Source organism: Heloderma suspectum, chromosome 2 (assembly GCF_057233095.1).
Source record: "Heloderma suspectum isolate Gila_16-S chromosome 2, 16-S_ref, whole genome shotgun sequence".
NCBI classification, from domain to species: domain Eukaryota; kingdom Metazoa; phylum Chordata; class Lepidosauria; order Squamata; family Helodermatidae; genus Heloderma; species Heloderma suspectum.
The window spans coordinates 140,573,438-140,595,473 of NC_139459.1; the positions used below are offsets into that span (position 1 = coordinate 140,573,438).

The 22,036-nt window shown below is 44.3% G+C and overlaps 1 protein-coding gene across 3 annotated transcripts; it reads right to left on the reverse strand.

Moving 5' to 3' along the window:
* Nucleotides 1–536: 536 nt before the first annotated feature.
* On the reverse strand, nt 537–21,725 carry PPP1R3B (protein phosphatase 1 regulatory subunit 3B). 3 transcript variants are annotated; one of them, XM_084835055.1, is made up of 3 exons: nt 21,521–21,725; nt 20,202–20,302; nt 537–4,716 (listed from the first exon to the last, which is right to left on the reverse strand). In XM_084835055.1, the coding sequence occupies exons 2-3, from the start codon at nt 20,204–20,206 to the stop codon at nt 3,825–3,827; spliced, it is 897 nt and encodes a 298-aa protein (XP_084691181.1). In that variant the 5' UTR covers nt 20,207–20,302; nt 21,521–21,725; the 3' UTR covers nt 537–3,824. The 3 variants fall into 3 exon arrangements, with proteins under 3 accessions (XP_084691181.1, XP_084691183.1, XP_084691180.1); XM_084835057.1 differs by having other exon boundaries at nt 21,357–21,725; XM_084835054.1 differs by lacking the exons at nt 20,202–20,302; nt 21,521–21,725 and adding an exon at nt 6,356–6,750.
* Between the last annotated feature and the right edge of the window lie 311 nt (nt 21,726–22,036).

Below are 22,036 nucleotides of genomic sequence, written 5' to 3' on the forward strand. Positions count from 1 at the left end.
CTTCTTGCCATCATCATGTGAAACTCAGTGATGATCTGTCATGCACAGCAATGCTGGCTTTCAATGAGATATTGTTTTCCCAAAAGATGGGTGAAAAACAATGCCGTTTGCCTCCTTCTGATTGTCAGTCAAGTGATAGAAGACACAGACAAATAAGTGAAGAAGTTTTCCGTCTCGTCACTAAGTTCTCATCCCATTGTGCCGCGGCTGGTACTATGTGCCTGCTCTGTGACTGCAGCTTGGAGGGTCTTGCTTTGTGCCAAGGGGTCAGACTAGATGGTCTTTGCTACAGTGAAATATTCCGTGAAGCCCAGCCAAGACAAACACAGGAGCGCAGGAAGCCGCCTCACACCGAGTCAGACCGTTGCTCCGTCTGGGCCAGTATTGCCAACACTGACAGCAGCGGCTCTCCTGGGTTTCAGGCAGGGATTCTTCCAGTCCTACCTGGAGATGTTTGGGATTGAACCTGGGACCTTCTGCTTGCAAAGTATGTGCTCCACCACTGAGCCACAGCCCCTCCAAGCAAGACACAGTGCCTCCTTGTAACATTTTATTATTTGATGTCGGATAAAAACAAAACCATTGCGATTTTTCAGAAGACACTACAGAAAATAAACCCACTGTGATTGTAAAGTGCATTTTTCAGTTGTGTACAAAATATCGTAAAACATGCAAGGCACTCTGAAGCGTAAAATGGAAGACATTATTTCCCAGTTACATTCATACAAGAGACATCAGAGACATCCAAGCAGTTAGTTTTAAAAACCACTAGGAGAGCTGAAATGAAAGTGCATTTGGGAGAAATATTCCAGGGATACATTTCACAGTATTACCTCTAGCCACTACCTGGAACGTTACACACACACACAGCCACACACACACACAGACACACACACTTACTTGTCCCCACCTCTCTAGGCACAATTTAGAATAATTTCACAATAAACTACTGTCCTGAAGTCACCTGAAGCTGGCTCCACATGCTACCAGAGGAAGCAACCCGAGCCACAAAAAGATATATTTATGGAAGACACCGGATTCTAACTTTTGAATAGAACAACCGAACTGATTTATGTACCGGCTTTGCTGGAGTTCTTCACTTCCAGATTGCTTCCCCAGTTAGTTCAGTCCTGGGTCCAGTTCCTCAGTATGTTGGTTTTACATGTAGTGGGTAGATCACATGAGCCAGGCCTAAATCTTAAGCCTCGCTTCACACATAAGATTCTTGATGCAGTCAGGGCATACGAGATTAAGGCACACTCTTGACCCAACCTCATATAAGGCCCACATATAGGGGAAAGTGTGTAATTCAGACCCTGGTCAATGGGTAAAGTCTCCTTGAATAAAAAGAAAAGTTTATTGGTTAATTGCAACTCAACTTTTCTACTGAACAAATTTAAAACATTTGACATCAATATCTAGGGCAGTTATTACAAACAGCTCAAGATTGCCATTTTGTTGGGGTTTTGCATTATGACTTCTACTCAAAAGTAAAGTGCAAAAATGGCGTACTTTCCCTACTAAGGTCAAGATCGCTTCCTCTATCACTCCACTGGGCTTCAAACAAACCAAAGCATTCAGCTGGATTACTTTCCCATAACAGAAAGAGCAAATAAATACAATAGAGCAGCATAGCCTTCAACCTCTTCTCCTCATAACAGGCTGCTGGAAAAGCCCATTGCTACAGAAGCCAGTATTCCAGATCAGCAATGGGGAGCGCACTGGGGGGAGGAGTGGAAGGGCTTCCAGCTGCTGATCTTTACTCTGCAAGGATTTGGGTTTTTTTTAAAAGCATCGGCTCACTTGGATACTTATGCTGAAATTGCCAATATGCAGATGTTTAACAGCTCTAGTTACCTTGCCAAGTACAAATTCAAGTTCAATGTATGCAAACTGAACACATGAAATGACATGACCCATTAGAGCGAGATAAGGAAATGCTGGCTTTTCAGCATTTTAAAGCTAATAATGGCACACTGAGAGCCTTTCCCATATTTGACTACAAGCGGCCATGCCAAGACAAGGCTCTTGCATCATGCTTAGGAAAGCCTGCATCAAGCTCCCTTTGTGGAAATCAGTGTCACTGCTGCTGATCTAAGAGGCACAGTATTGTATGGACTCCTGCATGTACCTTCCAAGTCAAGCGTAACTGAATTTGCTCATGTTTGAGTTGCAATACTCCACAAGTTAATTTCAGATATTTGAGTTGTCAAGTAATTCACTCGTGGTGGTCAGAAGGGATTAGGACAAACACATTTTGCCCTAGGCCGTGCACCCACAGTGCTGTGCCAGGCCAACTTTCTGGTGAGCTGGATTTGCAGCCCAAGAAAGAATATCTGAATGACTTTCGTTAGTGTTAAAGAAGTTACGCTGAGGGCTTTTAAATGCAGGTCCCCAATGAACCACTACGATTTACTGCAGCTGTCTACCGTAATTGCCAAAGGGCAAAGAGTTATTTAGGAAAAGAAACAATGATGAACTTTGTGGAAAACTACCAACCTTGTTTTGGATTGTTTTGCTTTGGGGGCAGCGAATGGTCTACTGTCTTTGGCTGTTCCCGCCGCTTCTCCCCTCACCTTTTCCCAGTCTACAGGAACGTAAGAAGCTGTCTTGTATCAGGTCATACTATTTATCTAGCCCAGTACTGTCTCCACTGACTGGCAGGCCATCTCCAGGATTTGGATATTCTCCAGCCCTACCTGGATTGAACCTGGCTTGTGCACTGCTACTGAGCTAGGCCCCACCTACTGCGGTGTGTGAACAGTGGGGTGGCTAATGGAAACTGGATGTAATGGATATTCTTTATATGTGATAAAGCTTTATTTGATTGTGTCAGTAACATCCAATTCATAACCACTTTATAAAATTCATGAAACAAAAAATAGTTTTAAAAAAGTTCTCTAACCAGACAACTATATCCACCAGACCCAAAGGAAGGTATATTATATAACATGGAGGCATGAAGAGTTAGTAAAAAAAAAATAGAAATCTTTATTCTTCACACCCCTGCCTCCCAACCAAAGATGTTGTCAAGGCACATGAATATGATAGCAGCCCCTCACCTATACTAACTAACACTTACTCTGAAGCTACACAATTACATGACTGAGCTACACAAGGACTCTTCCATTTCAGCAACTGCAAAAAACAAATTACACATATTGTACTCGTTTAGAAATAGAAAGCCACAGGCAGAATAGTGAGTAAGCAGCCTGGCATCTTCCCCCACATGAAGGCACTTCCTAAAATGGAAGGAGCAGAGACATAATTTAGCTAGAATTATAGCCGCTTCCATTTGAAAGTTGTGGTCTCACAGATCAGGCAACCTGATTAGGAAAAGAATGGGAAAATGTAAGCAAAGGTCACATGCAGGCTGGCTAGTCTCTCCACCATTACTCCTTGTCAGACACAGAACAGGTTTTTTAAGATGTGTAGCAAATTTAGACTCAATAATGCGACACATTGAGAGATAAAACTTTCCCTGCACAGCTCACAATACTGTGAGGTACTTCAAGACAACATGTAAGCAAAACTGCTTGCACCGAAGTTGCGAATGCTGAACTGGACCAGGAGACTTGGCAGCACTGTCCTCAGACAACAGGGGCATCTCCCCCTTCTTTTAGCCATTTAGATTCATAACAACCAGGATGATACAGAGACATCCATTTTTAAACCCTCTGCAGTCAGGAGTTTCAGAAGTCCTTTTGTTTCAGTTTCTGTAACTATAAACACAGACCTCCTTTGGCAATTATGACATTGCAGCAGACTCCCCAAAGTTTTTTTTTAAAATCCTGCACGGTAATTACACAGACCATGTATTTGATTCAGTAATAAGGCCCACGTTTTTCATAGCCTGAATAGCTTGGCCATTCAGGAAACAGGCCGTAGGAACACCTCGGGCTTCCAAACTGGTCAAAGGCAATTCCAAAGCCAGGTTCGTCCTGAGGCTGAGAAATCTCCCGAGCAGATCTGAGTTCAGACCGTATGATCCGGTAATTCAAGGCTTTGTTGCTGTCCCAATACACCTTGCCATCACACTCGTAACACACTGCAAACTCTATCCTTTCATGGGGTTGAACTCTTTCTGGCAAGCTGACATCGAAAGAAAACGTGTCCTTATCTGAACCTGCGTACGTGTCTTTAACATATTGGCATGGGTAGTCCGTGAAGGTTTTCCAGGTATCAAATGTCATCCGGATCTTCACGGCCTTCTCAAATGCAAGATTCCTGACTTTTACTGTGCCTGTGATGGCTTTATCTTTCAACGTGCAGTTTTCAAGACAGACATAGTCTGCTTGGAGCCGATTCCGGAAGTCCAAATAATCAGCAGAAGGCTGTACAAAATCCAAGACAAAGTCATCTCTGTCCACCGTTGTCAGACCCACAATGTTGTCTATTAGTTCTGTGATATTAAATGGAATATCTAGGGGGTTATCAAATTCTGAGAACACTTTGACCACTGTTAAAGCCAAGCCCCTACTGTCTGCAAAGGACACCCTCTTTTTCACCCTCTTCCTCTGCAGGGCTTTTACCTCAGCTCCCAGTTCATTTAATTCAGTACTGCTGTTCAAATGGATGCAGGGCCGCAAAGGCTTCTTGGGCTTTGGAGCTATTTTGCAGGCAAAACTCTCTCGTCGCAAAGGGGGGGTGCGCAGGCAGAGCTGCATGGCTACATCCACTGCCATTGTGGGCTTGTGAGGAAAAGAGTCCAGTATTCTGGTGGGGAGAAAAGAAAAAGAGGGCCATTTCAGAGATTATGCTGCTACAAACCCAGGTTTCAGATACACAACAGCAAGCCACACCCCATACCAGTTTGCCGATAAAGATACATGCGTGATACACAGTTTTACAAAAGATGTGTTTTGTCAGATGCACACGTCATATTTCTAGATGCTTCTTAAAAAAAAAAACAGCATAAAAAGGCTCTTAGGTATGACGGAGATGGTATGGACAACTGAATGGAGGAGAATCAAGAGTAAAACAAAACAAAATCAAATATCAGATTAAAAAACAAAAGATCTCTCCAGATATATTATGTGCCTATCTTTAAAACTAATTAACCCAGTTTAAAATGAAAACTGAATAGAATACAAACATCTTAATGTCCTTATGCATTATTTTGCAAACATACCTGAATTGGTTGTAGAGTTTGACAGCATCAGAAAGTTACTTTCCTGAGTGCTTAACCACTGTTTCTGGCTTGTGTATACATATTTCTTTTTGATTGGTATGATTTACTCATCAAGTTTTAAAAAGTGAATTAATCTTTTTTTTAAAAAAAAAAAAACCTGAATCCATAGTCCTCCAAATTAAAGCCTGTTTTTCTACAAAAAAGAATGAAACTGGAGGTGCAGTTGACTTTTCGAAATTAATCAACATATCATGTATTCTATTTATTTTCATGGATCTTGATGAGTATCTATGACACTAGCACGGAGAGTGATTGTTCATCTCACAGAGAAGCAATATTCTGTTCAGTAATTACAAGTTTTTACTCCTGTAAAGTTTGGTTCACATGTAGCACAATCCTAAGCATATTCACTCAAAAGTAAATCTCAGAGTTCCATTCAATTTACTCCCAAGAAAATATGTACAAGCCCTACAATGCAGACCTATACGTGTCTACTCAAAAATAAGTCCATTGAGTTCAATGGGGCTTATTCCCAGGTAAGTGGGTATAGGATTGCAGCTTCAGTCTCCAAATTATTAATATTGCTTAATATTCTTGGTACAGAGAACCAGAGAGAAAATTCTACAATTGTTCCTTTTGCCTCTAAGCAGATATAAAGTTCTGTAGTGAAAAAGGTATGGGCTGAATAACCAAAGTGTTTCAAATTGTGCCCTCAGGTAGTAGAAAGGCTCTATTTAACTGTGACCCAATATGTTTTGATTGTTCTGGCAACCAACTGGAACGCATACTTGTTCAAAAAGATGTGAATTATCAAATGGAGAAAAAGTGATGTGATCCCAAATTTTTCTTGATTTAAACCATTATTTAATTCACTAAAATTAAAATGATTTCAAATCAATGGACATTGTACAAACCCCTGCTATAATGTAGAACCATGCAATAATTTCGTAGGCAGCAATCTCAACCCAGACTTTCAACGTGGAAGACCCAAAATTCAAATATCTGCTCTGGCTTTCCCATATTTCCCTACATGTCTGATGAAATGCAATTGTGCACCTTCCCCATCCCTAACACCACTAACGCCACCGCAGAATAAAAAAAATAAAAATAAAATAATGTAAACATTCTTACTGAGATCCTTCCTCTAAAAAACCCCCAACTCCTCACTCAAAAGCATTCTCACAAAGCAAGTTGTCGAGCGGCATATTCAACAGCGTTGCTCACCCTGTAACCCAGAAGGTGCTGGATTGAAACCGCATTCCAGTCTGCAACATTCTGCACTGCTGGTATTCCAATACTCCAATACTGCTAGAGCAACAAAGCATAGACTGTCTCAGACAACTGAATGAAGAATAATTCATATGCTGCATGAGGCAGGGCTTCCTTCTGAAGCAAGTTCTCCACGCCCTAAAGTTCTGGAAACTTTCTTTGTACACACACAAACAGGAAGCTGAATAAACAGAAGCGATAACCAGCTGCACTGACTTCTTGAACTTTGCTGGAAAGGAAGCCACAGCAGACACGCACCCTGACACAGACACAGCTTACAGAAATTGAGTCATTTCAGGAATTTGCATCTCCTGAAACAGATCAAGAAATGAAGGCCACATCACTGCATTAATGAAGCCCCACCGCTGAATTCACTTCCGTTTTGGTTAAAACCCTGCCTGAAATCCAAGATTGAATGATTAAATGACCAATCACGAATGCAAAGAAATTCTGCCCACCAGGAAACTACCACACTCCTGCTGCAGATGTTACTACTTCCTAGGCCTGTTGGCACACTATTAGCGTGGTGATACTTCGTTTCAAGTTACAAGCAGTAATCTTTTGGAATTTGTCCATGGTTCACTTCTGAATAATCTATATGTCAGAGCAGTGTCATCATGCAGTACTCCAAGAAATGCTAGCAAATTCAATTTATGTAGGTAGGTAGACTGCCTCTCATTGTGCAGAAATATTTCAGACCATATGACACCATATGCTAGATTGTTACAAGCAGCTTAAATTTCCATTCAGTATGCAAAAAAAGAGTAAAATAAGGGTACAATCCTATGTATGTTTAGACAGAAAAAGTACTATAACTCCCAGCATTCCTTAGCCAGCATAGGAACTATGTACAAGATTGTGCCCTAAAACCCTCTCAGCAACCAGGTCCCAGTGACATGCAGAATCATAAAAAGAATATGGCCCCAAACACTGGAAATTGTGAAGGAAGCATGAAAATTAGTGTCTTCGCCCAAAATTAATCTAGGCTAACTTGGTGCTGATCAGGTGGCCGGGCATGCAGAAAGGTTTGGCAAGCAGTTGTAATGACTACACAAACACCACATCTTTAATAGTGAGGGAAACAAAGAAAGCCAGTGTGGTGTAGTGGTTAGAGTGTTGGACTAGGACTCAGGTTTCAAATCCCCACTCCCAGTCACTGCCTTTCAGCCTAACCTACCTCATAGGGTTGTTGTGAAGATAAAATGGGAGGGCAGAACCACACATGCTGCCTTGAACTCCTTGGAAGGAAGGTGGGATATAAGTGTAGTAAAAATAGTAGTCCTGGTGAGTATGGAACCCATGCCCAGTTCTTAGTCAAGCCAGATCAACTTCCTGCTTGCAGTTTTCGAGGGATGCATCTGACCATGGTTGCCTTATTGGTTTGCCATCACAAGGTTTATTTGTGTTTTATAACTATACCATCAGTTTAGATCTGAAGAGGAGGGTAAAAATAAATAAATCAGCAAATAGGATCCCTGCATTACAGTGGTAAATTGGGCTGCTACCCTTGGAAGCCTGATCAGCCAGTTCATTGCATTTAATTATAATAAACCCAGGAACCCAACCAAAACAATGTAATAGCCTCCAACAGATTCCCCAGCCTGGCACCCTCCAGATATGTGGAGTATGTTTCCATTGACCATTCTGCCCAGGGACGATAGGAATTGTAGTCCAGGGTGGGGAAGGCTGCTCTAGACCATCAGCCTTCTAGAGAATGAAGAGTCTCCAGCTACAGGAAAAAATGGAAGGCAAGCTTAAGCCGATCAAACTGAAAACTAGCCGTGAATCACAGTGTCCACATACATGGCAGATTTTTATAAGCCCAGGAATTTAGCCTAATTCAAAGCCAGTGAGAATTCAGAAGAACTTTTTGCAAACAGGAAGCTCTCTTCATGTACGTAATTCTGACTAACATGCCACAGATAAAGCCAACAAATGACATCTGACATATTTTGGCACACGCATTTTGTGGGATAACCAAACTTGTGCTCATTTCTGCTCCGCCTGATGCTGCCTTGACAACTGGGGTCTCAATACCACAGATCCTCACAAGGGGTCGTTGCGATACTAATGCAGCTGATCTGCACTCTTCTTTATATTGGTTTAGATGCCAGTTTCGAAACTGGGAGCCTTAAGATTCCCTGAAACCTTAAAGATCACTAATGGCAGACAAGCTGCCCAAAGACCGTTTGCCCACCACTATGCATGAAAGGCAAGTTGTTCTAGGCTGTATTCCCCATGGATGTGGAATGACAGCGAGGCCCGGCACACACTGTGTGCACTCCAGAACGTACTTCAGAAAATTCTGGAACATGTGAGGGTTCCATGGAAGATATTCATTAGTTCCTCAGCACACTAACCAAGTGGAAAAATTTCCTGAAGGTAGAAGGTTTGAAAGCCACCATGTTCAGACACTGCTCTTCACTATAATGCAATCAAATTGTCTGTACCTAAAGCTGATTTGACTGGGAAAAACTACTCAAGCTCACAGGTTTTAGAGCTGGCCATCTTTTGCACCATGCATTCCTGCGATTCCACATCCTGGCAATTTCTAGTATAGCCGTACACAGACACCCCCCCCCCCGCTCCGGATGCCACGTCAGACCCTCCTAATCAGCCTTGCTTCGATTTGGACCAATTTGGACCCCCTCCACTTCGACTCCGTTCCGGATCCAAAGTGAGATTCGGCTATCCAGACCACTCGATTTGGGCATTTTCCCATTACCTTGCATGGGAAAACACAAATGGCCATAGCTTTTTCAGTTTTCATGATAAATACATGAACCCTGGGGACCTCTCTGCTGACATGGAGAGGATCCCACCTGCCAAATTTCAGACAGTTCAGCCCAGTACTCTTTGTGCTAGTTGCAGATGAACTTTGAGTTTTTCCACAAAAACCCTCAAAGCAAAAAGCTACACCTCTCACTGCCGTGCTGCCACCGCCCCCCAACTGCTCGGCTGTCTATGGCCATGTTTTTGTCCATGACAACGGAAGGAGAAGCTAATGGAGGAGTACTGGATTTTAATTTAAAAGGAATCAGCTTTGCTGCATTGTGGTCCATGCAGGGCTCCATGAGCAGGTTCCCCGCACCAGTAAAAATCAGTTCACAGAACATACTTCCTGGTGGGGGTTGCAGTGAACATCTTCTGACTGGCAGGGGCTGCTCAACCAGTAAAAGAGGCTTTCTCCTTTCCCCTGAAAGTCCAGATGCACCTGCATTTCAGGAGCAAGCCTCACTGAGGACAGTGGGAGTTACTTCTGAGTAGACAGACATACGCTTGTGCTGGGAAAGAGAGCAGTAAACACAAAGTAAAACGAGGATCCAAAAAATCAAAAAGGGATCCTCCTGATTTCATATGATTTTTAAAGGGGGGGCCCCCACAAAACCACCATCCAATCCCAATGCATATCTGCCTCCATGGATTGAAGCAGAAAAATCATCGATCTGCCACTCGTGGGTGCAGCCATGGTGGAAAAAATGGGATTTGAGGCAGGGATCCTTAGAGATCCTCATGATTTTTACAAGAAAGATACCCCCAAACACCATCATATCACACATCCATGTCCACAGACAATGACAAAAAACATAAATTTGGAGGCTCCATGTTATAAAGCCATGGATAAGACACCCACTTCAATATGGATACTCAGAACACTTGGGTCCCCCCTGCCCACCCACCCCCATCAAAGCACAGAATTCATCTTTGTCCAAGTATGCACACTAAAAATCCCAGATCTGTTGCTTCCCATCAGATCCCAGACCTTCTGCTTCACCTCAAATGGTATGAAAAATCATATGAAATCAAGAGGATCCCTGCCTCGGATCCCTGTTTTTGTGCCATGGCTGTGCCCATGAGTGGTGGATGTGAGATTTTCCTGCTTTGGTCCATGGAGGCAGATGTGCTCTGTGACTGGATGCTAGTTTTGGGAATCTCCCCTTTAGGAACCATATGAAATCATGAGGATCCCTTTTTGATTTCATGAATCCTTGTTTTACTTTCTTCCAACACAAAGACGGAAACCAGCCCCCATTTTAACCCTCAGGATCTCTATAATGAAGGGGCACTGTGCCTTGTCAATTGAGGGGGTAAACTGCTGGTGGAAACATCCCCAAGGGCTGCTAGCAGTCTCCTGCTCACAAGGAAGAAACAGCTAGCAAGCAGCAGGGACATGCACCTCACCGCCTCCTCCTGCCTGGGCAATTCACAGCGCTTTGTGTGTATAAGCCTATGTGCACATAGACTTCCAATCACCACGTTTTTTAAGAACATGGCAATTGCAGAGGAGGAACCGGTGATCACAGCGGGGGGGGGGGGGGCTTTCCTCACATCTCATATCCCTCAGTAACATCACCAGAATGATCTCTGTCTCTGAAACACAACCGTTTTTCTCCAGTTATTCAATCTTCCCTTGTCCTCCACCACTGTCTCTGATTGGAGATTGCTGGGTTACGTTCAGCCCTGATTTGACAACTAGAGTTGCCGTTCGCCAAGGCTTCCTCCCTCCTCCTCCTCCATCCTTTGCTGAACTTTCTGAAGTTGATACTTTTGGCACCAGGCTGTCTGAGTTGCTCAGAACGAATCACCGAGTCGGACGAGGTGCTTCATATACAAGTTGCTTCACTCCGGGGTGCTTCGTTGCTATTCTGCTCCACTTTGTACCACACAGAGGCACCACCAAAACAGCCTGCTTCAACTTGTTATTCAGGCTTCGGACAAAAGCGGTGCACATCCCTAATTTCTAGTGTCATACAGATACCGCCCCCCTCCCCGGACAAAGCACTGATCAACTGCTACTGGACAGTTCACCGATTCCTTCCTCACAACTCACTGGAACTCATCCAGTTTTGCCCAAATTGAAATCATAGCCAAATTTTTTTATTTGTTAAAAAAAATAAAGATACCTGTGTGATGTTAGGATGCATATATAAAAACAGAGCTCTCATTCAATAAAAAGGGTGAGGTTTTATCTTGGCAGACACCAAACAGATTACCTTGTTTGGAATCCATTTTTAAAGATGTTGTGGGAAAGAGGCCCATTTTGCTCTCTGAAAGCAAAGAGCTGCCTGTGAATAGATGGAATTCTGGTGACCCAGGGTCTTGCCTGCAATAATTTATCTCCAAACTAAACTGCAATTATCTATCTCCAAACTGAATCAGACTAGCATGCTACTTTTGCTTTTATTTCCTTATATGCCCAATTTTATGTTCTAGTCAGATTACAAGGCCACGTGAAATACTTTTGTTACAATTAACTCCCAGCCCAAATGGAAGGTTTTGCTCTGGTTCAAACTTTGCACACTCACTCTCAAAAATAAAACTGCATTGAGTTATTTCTGCTGACAAGCCTAAAGAATGAAGCTTTACACAGGAGTGGCCTAGAACAAAGTTTGTTGAAGCTTTTCTATTTAGAAGATTTCTAGATCTGGTAGAGTAACTAAGCTAGTAGACGGGTTCATTGCAGAAGTCTGCAACACTTCAAAGAGAACACCTGTGTTTACATGCACAAATGTTACTTGTATGCTGCCCTCAGTTTCTTTGAGGAAGGGTGGGATAAAATGTAAATAAATAAAAATAAAAAGAACAACAAATTAGCACTGTCACTTTCTATAAAAATAGCTGTGAATGCCACTGAAGCAAAGGCGAACTCTAGCAGCCCAGTTTTACTTTAGCAAGTATTAACACAACACATATTTAATACACAATGGCCAAGAACTCAGAGGGTCTCCATAAAAAAAGAAAGAACTAGCCAAATTCGCTGAGGATAGATCTACCAATAGTTATTAATCATGATAACTAATGGAGTCTCCATGTTCAGAAACAGCATACACACACCTGAATACCACATACTGTGGAAAAGACAACAGGGAAAGCAGTCACTTTCACACCACACTTGGGAGTGCCCAGAGGCACCTGATGGGCTGCTGTTGAAGCCAGAGGGTAGTATCCGATGTTAACCCTACATAGAGGAGAACCACTGAATGAGACTTGTCAGTCACAACTAACCTAAGTCCCATTCATTTCAATGGATCTACTCTACATAGGACTAACATTGGATACTACCCAGAGAGCTAGACTATATGGACCCTTGTTCCGTCCTAGTAAGGTAATTCTTATAATTGTATTCTCTGTCTCAAGTCTTTCTTTTTTCTTACAGAAAATATTAGCAGCTTCCAACAGTTTAAGTGCTTCCAACAATAGCAACACAAAGGCAAAATCAGGCTCCTTTGCCTTTTTCCCTTTTGCAGTTGGCAAAAGGCTCATTTCTCTAAATTAATTTTTCCCCCTTGAACACTTTACCCAATCCTCTGCTACCACCAGACTTCCTCTCACCCAGTCCCCGTCACCGACAGTAAACCCTTCATCAACTCTTCATTTCCGTTATGATGAAAGAACAATTTCTCAGCTTTCTATAACCTTAAGACATGGGTGGGCAGAAGGAAGATTGGGATCTACTGGTAGATTTCTAGGCGATTTCCAGTAGATAAGCAAGGATTTCCGACACCCAATGGTTTAAGAATAGCAATAACAAAAAACTCTCTCTCCCTCCTAAAGTAGGCTGCTAAAATCAAGAAACCTACAGGAGTAGATTTTGCGTGTGAAACAATCTGTGTGCAAACTCCAGTTCTGGTAATTGGCAATCAGTTCTTAGTATGTGCTCAGATGCACCCTTCTTCCTCAATTCTGTGGGTGCCTTCCCACACTACTACTCTGCATCTGGTTTCACTTGGTGGACTTTGGGTTTCTAGTGAAAATTATTATTAATAGCATAGAGAAAGTGGCTAGGGAGAGATTTTTCTCCCTCTCATAAGGCTAGAACCAGGGGTCATCCCAGGAAGCCGATTAGTGGGAGATTCAGGACAGATAAAAGGAAGTAATTCTTCACACAGCACATAGTTAAACGATGGAATTCTCTACTACAAGATGTAGTAACGGCCACCAATTCGGATGTTTAAAAGGGGATTAGACAAATTCATGGAGGATAAGGCTATCAATGGCTACTAGTCATGGTGGCTATATATTACCTCCAGTATCAGGGGCAGTATGCCTATGTACGCATGTTGCTGGGGAACATGAGTGGGAGGGTGCTGTTGCACTTGTGTCCTGCTCGTTGGTTTCCCATAGGCAGCTGGTTAGTCACTGTGCCAACAGAACACTGGACAAGATGGACCTTTTGTCTGATCCAGCAAGGCTCTTCTTTTCTTACGAAAAACAACATAGATCCTAAAGTCTGCCAACCCCTGCCTTAAGCCACAGATACTGCAGATCACACAACAACTTAGTCCAGCCTGGAACCCTCCAGATGTGTTGGGACTACAACTGACCATGCTGGCTGTGGGTGATGGGAGTTGTAGTCCAACACAACAACAGGACATCAGGCTGGGGAAAGCTAGCTTAGCCTTTCTGGGGGCCTAGTCATGAGGTATGCGTAGTAGTTGTCATCTGAGGAGTGGAGATCCTGAGCTGAGGCGACACCAAGTGCGCTGCCTGCCCCAAGCTCATGTGGGTGGGAGAATTCTTACCCTTCCCCCCGGCCAATGTTCAATTACTGTATTGACCAAAATCTAAACTTTAATTCTTGGAGGTTACCCTGCATCAACAAAAGCATAATGGAATTGGTGATATGGATAAGTCTAGAGCGCAAGAGGAAGAGTGTCTTAATCAAACTGATGTTGGCTTAAAAAAAAAAAAAAAGCAAAAGCACGGGGCAGGATGGCTTTATGACCAAAAAGGTATTATAAGAGCATACAGATTAATCCTGGTCAGTAAATGCCCCAGCCATCTTCTACGTTATAAAAGATGGCTGGGGCATTTACTTGACAAGGATCAATTCAAATAATAACTTAATATCCAATCCCAGGAGTGCAAGCTGAACTGAAGATCAGCTTGCAGCCCGTAAGACAGGACAATTCATACATTACTTGAGTGGAATGGGTACTTTTGCAGATTTCCCCCAGAAACTGATTCTCACAATATGCTTTCCACAGTAGCATCAACAGCCCCAATTGAAGAGGATGCTAATGCAAGAGATGTACACCATCACGTGGCCTACTCATATAATACAAAACATTCTTGACTTGTTAGCATGGGAGCCAGCCATGAGGGAATGGTTCAGCCTACCACATCATAATAGTAACATGAACTGAAAGGCATCCAATTATAGGAAGTGACCGACACCGAAGGTATCCTAGCCACTGACGACCAAACTCTCAAAGTAGAGTTGCAAATAGACAACATAAAGGAACAAAGCAAAACACACCGTTGCTAAAGTATCCAAAGCCAGATCTATTTCTTGCTCTGTATGAAATAAGATTCTTTAATCGTTACAACCACAGCAATGAATGGGGAGCTTAATAAGCCGGATCCTGATATGTACACACATGAAAATACATTCTACTCATTTTAAATGGCACTTACTTGCCTGTAAGTGTGTTTAGTATTACAGAAGACATTTGAGCACCACTACAACCATGAGCCAATCAAAACCTAAGCAAAATTAAGTTAGCCTTAAAAAAAAGGCCCCCTTCATGGATCACTGCCTTGTTGTGGCAAAGGAGCTTGTGTAACTCAGTGAAGCCATAAGCTATGCCATGCAGGGCCACCCAAGACGGACAGGTCATGGTGGAGAGTTCTGACAAAATGTGGTCCACTGGAGAAGGAAATGACAACCCAGTCCAGTATTCTTGCCAAGAAAACCCCATGGAACGTATCACAAGGCTAAAAGAGATGACACCGGAAGATGGGCCCCTCAGGTCGGAAGGTGTCCAATATACTATTGGGGAAGAGCAGGGGGAATTTCCAAGTAGCGCCAGAAAGAGTGAAGCGGCTGGGCCAAAGCCGAAAGGACACTCAGCTGTGGATGTGTCTGGTGGTGAAAATAAAGTCCGATGGTGTAAAGAACAATATTGTTTAGGAACCGGGAATGTCAGATCAATGAATCAAGGTAAGCGGGAGGTGGTCAAACATGAGATGGCAAGACTGAACATCGACATCTTGATAATCAGCGAACTCAAATGGACAAGCATGGGCGAACTGAATTCAGGTTACCATCATATCTACTACTGTGGGCAAGGATCCCTTAGAAGAAATGGAGTAGCACTCATAGTCAACAACAGGGTGGGAAAAGCAGTACTGGGGTACAATCTCAAAAACGATAGAATGATCTCAGTACGAATCCAAGGCAAACCATTCAACATCATAGTAATTCAAGTCTATGCCCCAACCACTGAGGCTGAAGAAGCCGAGGTTGATCGATTCTATGAAGACCTACAACACCTTCTAGAACTAACACCAAAAAAAGATGTCCTCTTCATCATAGGGGATTGGAATGCTAAAGTAGGAAGTCAAGGAATAACCAGGATAACAGGCAAGCATGATAGATTTTATTTTCTTGGGCTCCAAGATCACGGCAGACGGTGACTGTAGCCATGAAATTAAAAGACGCTTGCTCCTTGGGAGGAAAGCTATGGCAAACCTAGACAGCATAGTAAGGAGCAGAGACATCACCTTGCTGACAAAGATTCATATAATCAAAGCTATGGTTTTCCCCTGTAGCAACGTATGGCTGTGAGAGCTGGACTATAAGGAAGGCTGACCGCCGAAGAATTGATGCTTTCGAACTGTGGTGCTGGAGAAGACTCTTACGAGTCCCCCAGACTGCAAGGCGGTCAAATCAGTCAATCCTAAAGGAAATCAACCCCGAGTGCTCATTGGAAGGACAAATACTGAAGCTGAAGCTCAAATATTTTGGCCACCTAATGCAAAGAGAAAAGTCCCTGGAAAAGATCCTGATGCTGGGAAAGATTGAAGGCAAAAGGAGAAGGGGACGGCAGAAGATGAGATGGCTAGATAGCATCACTGATGCAATGAATATGGACTTGAGCACACTCCGGGAGAGAGCGCAGGACAGGAAGGCCTGGCATGCTATGGTCCATGGGGTCACGAAGAGTCGGACACGACTGAATGACTGAACAACAAAATAAAACAGGCATATTTGCATTCTCGAAAGGATGACATATATGAAGGTTATTCCTTTTTATCCTCACAACAACCCCGTGAGGTAGATTAGGAGAGAGACAGCATAAGAACATAAGAACAGCCATGCTGGATCAGACCAAGGGTCCATCTAGTCTAACTTTCTGTTTACACAGTGGCTGACCAGCTGTCGACAGGAAACCCACAAGCAGGACATGAGTGCAACAGCACCCTCCTGCCCATGTTCCCCACCAACTGGTGTACATTGGGTCCCTGCCTCTGATACTGGAGGTAGGACATAGCCATCAGGACTAGTAGTCACTGATAGCCTGCACTTGTGGTAGGAAAGATGCTACATCTTGTGGTAGCAAATTCCATAGTTTGACTATGCGCTGTGTGAAGGAGTACTTCCTTTTACCTGTCCAGAATCTTCCACCAATCAGCTTCATGGGATGAATCCACTAGGTTCTAGTATTATGAGATATACTAGACATGATTACCCAGTGAGCTTCATGGCTAAGCAGGGATTCTAACTCAGGTCTCCCTGGTCCTAGTCCAAACATGTTACCCTTCCCCAATCTGGCATCTTTCAGATGTGTTGGTCTACAATTCTCATAATCCCCAGGTAGCAGGGTTGCTGGCCAGGGATGCTGGGAGTTGTAGTCCAACACAGCTAGAAGACACCAGGTTGGGGAAGGGTGCACTACACTAGCTTGGAATGGATGCCTCCCACCATATCCTGCAAGAGAGGCTTTGCTCACTGACTCAGCAGGTCAGTGCTCCAGGTCATGATCTGCCTTGGTCACATGCTGCCCACCCCCCGTTACATCAGAGGCAGGCCCTCCATAGGAAGATCCAAAGCACAAGGTGCCGTGGCCGAATTCTCACAAAAGAATGCGAGGCCCTGCTTGATGCTTGAGCGGGCTGTGGCACCCTGGCTGTGGAAAGAGCTCCCTAGTGAGGTTCGCCTGGCACCTACACTGTATTCTTTCTGGAGCCAAGTGAAGACCTTTTTATTTTCCCAGGCATTTTAGCTTTCTAGACTTTTAGCTTTGCTGTTTTAAATCCGTATTTTAAATCCCTGCATTGCTGCTAGGTTTTATTCTGGTTGTATTGTTATACTGTGGTTTTAATGTTTTATATATTTTATATTGTTTTATTGAGTGCTCTTTGGTTTTAATTTTTGTGAACTGCCCAGAGAGCTTCGGCTACTGGGCGGTACAGAAATGAAATAAATAAAGTAAATAAAAAGCCCTCCCTCACATGCTCCTCCACCGTGCGACTTGGAGCACCGACCTAGTAAACACATGAACTGAGTGAACATATGAACTGCTTCCAAACTCTGGAGGGAGCACTTTTATTTCACCGAGAAGTGTCCAAAGAGTCGTATCTGTCTCCTCTATATTTTGGGTAGATTGATGCTTTCTGGGAAGCCAAGAGTAACTGAGAAAAATATATACCCAAAGTCAGACTTCAGAGTATTCTACCGAACTCAAGGCTGAGCTGAGCAATGAGCTTGCACAATCATTTCGGAAGCCAAGACTACTCATGACATTGCACTGGACATGCTTCAAACGGAAAGGGGAATATCCCAGTTAAGTCCAGGGGCTATTGTAGATATAAGAACTGCTTTGCTCAATCAGACTAGCATCATTTGATTTCCAGCAGCACCAGCCCAATGCCTCTGGAAAGTTCCACAAGCAGGGCATGAAGGTGGCAGACAGCCTTCCCCATTTGTACACAGCAGCCTGGTTCATATGTAATGACAATCTTGAGTACAGGTTGACTTTATTTGTGAACCCTACAGTATAGCTTAACTATGGGTTGTTAACCATGAACAACCCAGGAAGACAAGCCATGGTTTGTTAACTACAAACAACTCAGTTCACAACTCAATAAACCATGGGTTCTCTTTCTGGTTTGTTCATGGTTAAAACCTGTAGTTAAACCATAGTCCAAGGTTCGCATGTAACAACAACCCATGATTCAACAACAACCCAGATTCAACCCATGCTCTGGGTTGTCATTAGGTGCAAACCAGCCCACCATCTAGTATTCAGGGGGTAGACTGCCTCTGTACATGGAGGCTCTAATTAGGTATAAACAGCTAAGAACTGCAGATAATGCCAAAAATTGTGCACCCCTTTCAGATTTCTCTTAGAGCCAAAACAGATGCATGCGTGTTTATTAAGTAAGTGTTCTCCAGTTAGACTATAAAGCGGGAGGGAGCAGGGGTTACCTTCTAACACTAACAGGGGCATGAGTGGGATGGAAGCAAACCCCATCCTCATCCCTCCATTACCTCCCAGCACTCCACTTCTTTATGATGTCTTATCCCTGCTGTATTGGAGCCAGGCTGGGGAAAAACATTGAAGCAGCGAAGCACTGGGAGGTAAGGCAGGGGAAGGGTGGGCTTTGCTCCCATCCCCCTGTTTGGTGGTGCAGTGGAGCCAGGGCTCACAGGGGCAGGGTGCTGGCATTTCTTTATTAGCAGGGATGCTGATATCATCTGCCACCCCACTCAGAAACCCCTGTTCCCTCTGAGCTTAGCTGCAATCCTCACAAGAGCTGGGGGGAAAATAGATTTTCCCTCCAAAAACTGTTTGTTCCCTGTTGAAATGCAAAGTATTTGGAGGGGTGGGGGGCCTTAGTCTTGAATGGGCAATTAAGACCCATTAGCTCTACAAAAGACCTGATCCTAGTGGAGATGAAAACTGCCAGAACTGGTTTGTTGATATGGGTCAAGAGGGCTGCCTGTATTTTTGTGTTCTTCTTGGCTATGGGGACTGTCATGAGCACCTGCACTTCAAAATTTACCACTACACCACTGGCCCTGATCCTCCATTTAGCATTAGAAGATCAGAACCTAAGAAGAGCCCTGCGGGGTCAGATCAAAGGCCTATCCAGTCCAGCATCCTGTTTCCCATAGTGGCCAACTAGACACCTGTGGGCATTACATTCTTCCCTCCCACTTTGCAGCCAGACTGGGAGGTGCGTGTTTAACAACCACCCCTGTGTCTGGTCTGGCCCTCAGAAGTATGAGAATGAATGAAAAATACTAGCATACAATAGAAGTTACTGAAGAAAATATAAGCTCACTCTCTCTGCATGAAAACTCTAGTGTTTTGAAATGGTAGCATCCACTAATAACTATGCAATCTCAGTTAAATTACCAGTCTTGTTTAAAAGTTAAATATTTATTTTATTGATATTTACTAAAAATAGTCAACTGTGTAGAATTACGTATGGGTCATGCAGGGGGCACATGCACTCCATCACCCCTCCCCCTCCAATAAAAACAGAACTACACAGCACAAAACCCACCCTCTCGGGCATCTGAAACAAGGGCTTTGGAAACTGTGTCACATCCAACTGGGACATACCCATACTACAGATGTGCAGCCTGATGCATGTTTACACAGGAGTACGTTCCACTGCGCAAAGGATTGCACCCTAAAATGGTTTAATAGTCATTTCTGCTTCCCATGATCTGTGACTCCGGGATGTAGGACTACAGATACTGAACAGAATTCTCAGCACCTCATCCAACTACCAGAATTGCCAGAATGCTTTGGGGCAATCCATAACAGGATAAAATTTTGTTATTTAGACATGGTTCAGTTCTATCCCTGCCCCTGCAATAACTTTTTAAGGCTGAAAACCTATATCCATTTAGCACAGAGTAAATCTCATTGAATTCAATGGGACTTACTTCTGAGTAGACACCTACAGGATTGTACTGTAAGTAGCCTTGGAAATATCAGAAAACGGACTCTCAAAAGATTCCTTCTGTTTGTAAAAAAGAGTAGTGCTATGTTTTACGTACCTCATAGGGACAAGGGAAGTCAGCTTTAAAGATGTTTTGAGGTGTTGGGAGCCAGAGATGTGCCAGGATTTCACATCCTACAACAGCTACAGATTCATTACCTAAAACAACAAGACATGGTGTGGTAAGACATCTCCTAAAAACAACTGCCAGTCCTCACCCTCTGCTCCTTTATATGCACGCCAAAGAAAGCCATCGTCCAAGCTGTACAGATAAAATATCTAGAGAGGCACCTCTATTCACACACCCAGCACACACACCCTTCACCCAGCAGAAGCGGATCCAGTGGGGAACTGTGCCTGGAAGAAAGACTGCAGGTTCGATCCCAAAACAAACTTTCTTCGGAATTAGCCCTACTTAATTCAGTAGGACTTACTTCCAAGTGAACAGTCCTACGCACAAGGGGTTTCATAGGTTCAAAGCAGCATAGAAGCATAGTCCTTCTGAATTTTAAAAGTTTATAGTCCTCATGGCTTCAAGCAAAAGCAAAAGAAGGTAACTGTAGAACAATTTGCACATTAAAAACCGCTGCCACAGGAATTAATTTAAAATGTTTAGGAAGAAAATGTCATTAGGTGCCTCCTCCTTAAAGACAAGATAAAACACATTTAATTTTAAACCCTGCCTTCAGCGTCCCGGTAAGGCAAAGTTCTTGCCCGGGCGGGTGAACCCCGGGCGGGCTACAGAGGAAATCCAGAGTTGAAGGTGAACAGACCTCTGATCCGCAGCTTGTAAGGTCGCTTTTGTTCACGGGTGACGCCTCCGCGCCTTTAGGTCCACAGAGAAACTAATGCATCCCTCGGCCGCCTCCCACTCCCCATTCCAGGGATCAAGCCAAGGAAGGCGAAGCGCCTCCGCTCTCCCGCTGTCTCGCAGAAGCCAGGTGCACAAGACATCAGCCCCGCGGGATTCACGCGATGCGTCGCCGAGTTAGCTGCAAGTTTGCCAGCTGAGCAGGGCTCCCCTTACAACGCGATCCACCTTGAGTAAATTCCGCCCGTCTCAACAGAGCTCACTCCCCACTAAGAGTGCACAGGGTCGGAGCCCGATCCTATTACGGTGACGCGGGATACGCAGAGCCTCTCTTTTTCCGCACGCACGCCCACCAGGTAAACGTGCCCAGAATCGTTACAGCCCACTGCTATGCATGCTTACCCGGAAGAAAGATTGCACCCTTAGCTACGATACCTAGGCCAAAAATGCTCTGGGACGGCTCATTTCGGGGCCGACCTCGGAAGCAAACGGTGGGGAAGAGATCAGCTCAGCCCATCCCGAAGCCAGGACACCTGGCCAAGTTTTCTCCAACTCCACCTCCGTACCTGGAGCACTTCTGCGTGTTTGGAGCCCCAGAGCCACCGGCTCTTTGCAAACAGCAGCTTTTATAGCCTCCCAATTCGGATTTGCCTGCAGAGCGAACGGCACTGGCAGCGCTAAGCCGCTCCGCCCTGCCCATGCAACCTCTCCCGGGTCATTCAGCTCCGGTTCCAGCGTGGATGTGCTTCGATCTCGTTACTTCTTAAGAATGTTCGTTCCATCGCGAACGCTCCAGCAGGGGAGGAAGCTGCGCCACAGCCAATGGGCGCGCTCCGAACCTTCCCGGCCAGCCAATGACGGCAGAGCTTCCTCGTGAAAGAGCAGCAGCCTGGCACGTGAACACCAGGCTGGCTATGTGGGAGTGACTGGAACTCCAACAAGCGATAAAACGCATCTGTAGCGCACGGCGGGCTGGAATGGGATGGAAGGAATTGAGCACCCCCGGACGGAGGGAGGAGATGGCGCTTGTTGCCGTCCTCCGTTCCCTCCCACAAGGACGGCGCTCCTGCGGCTGAATGTCC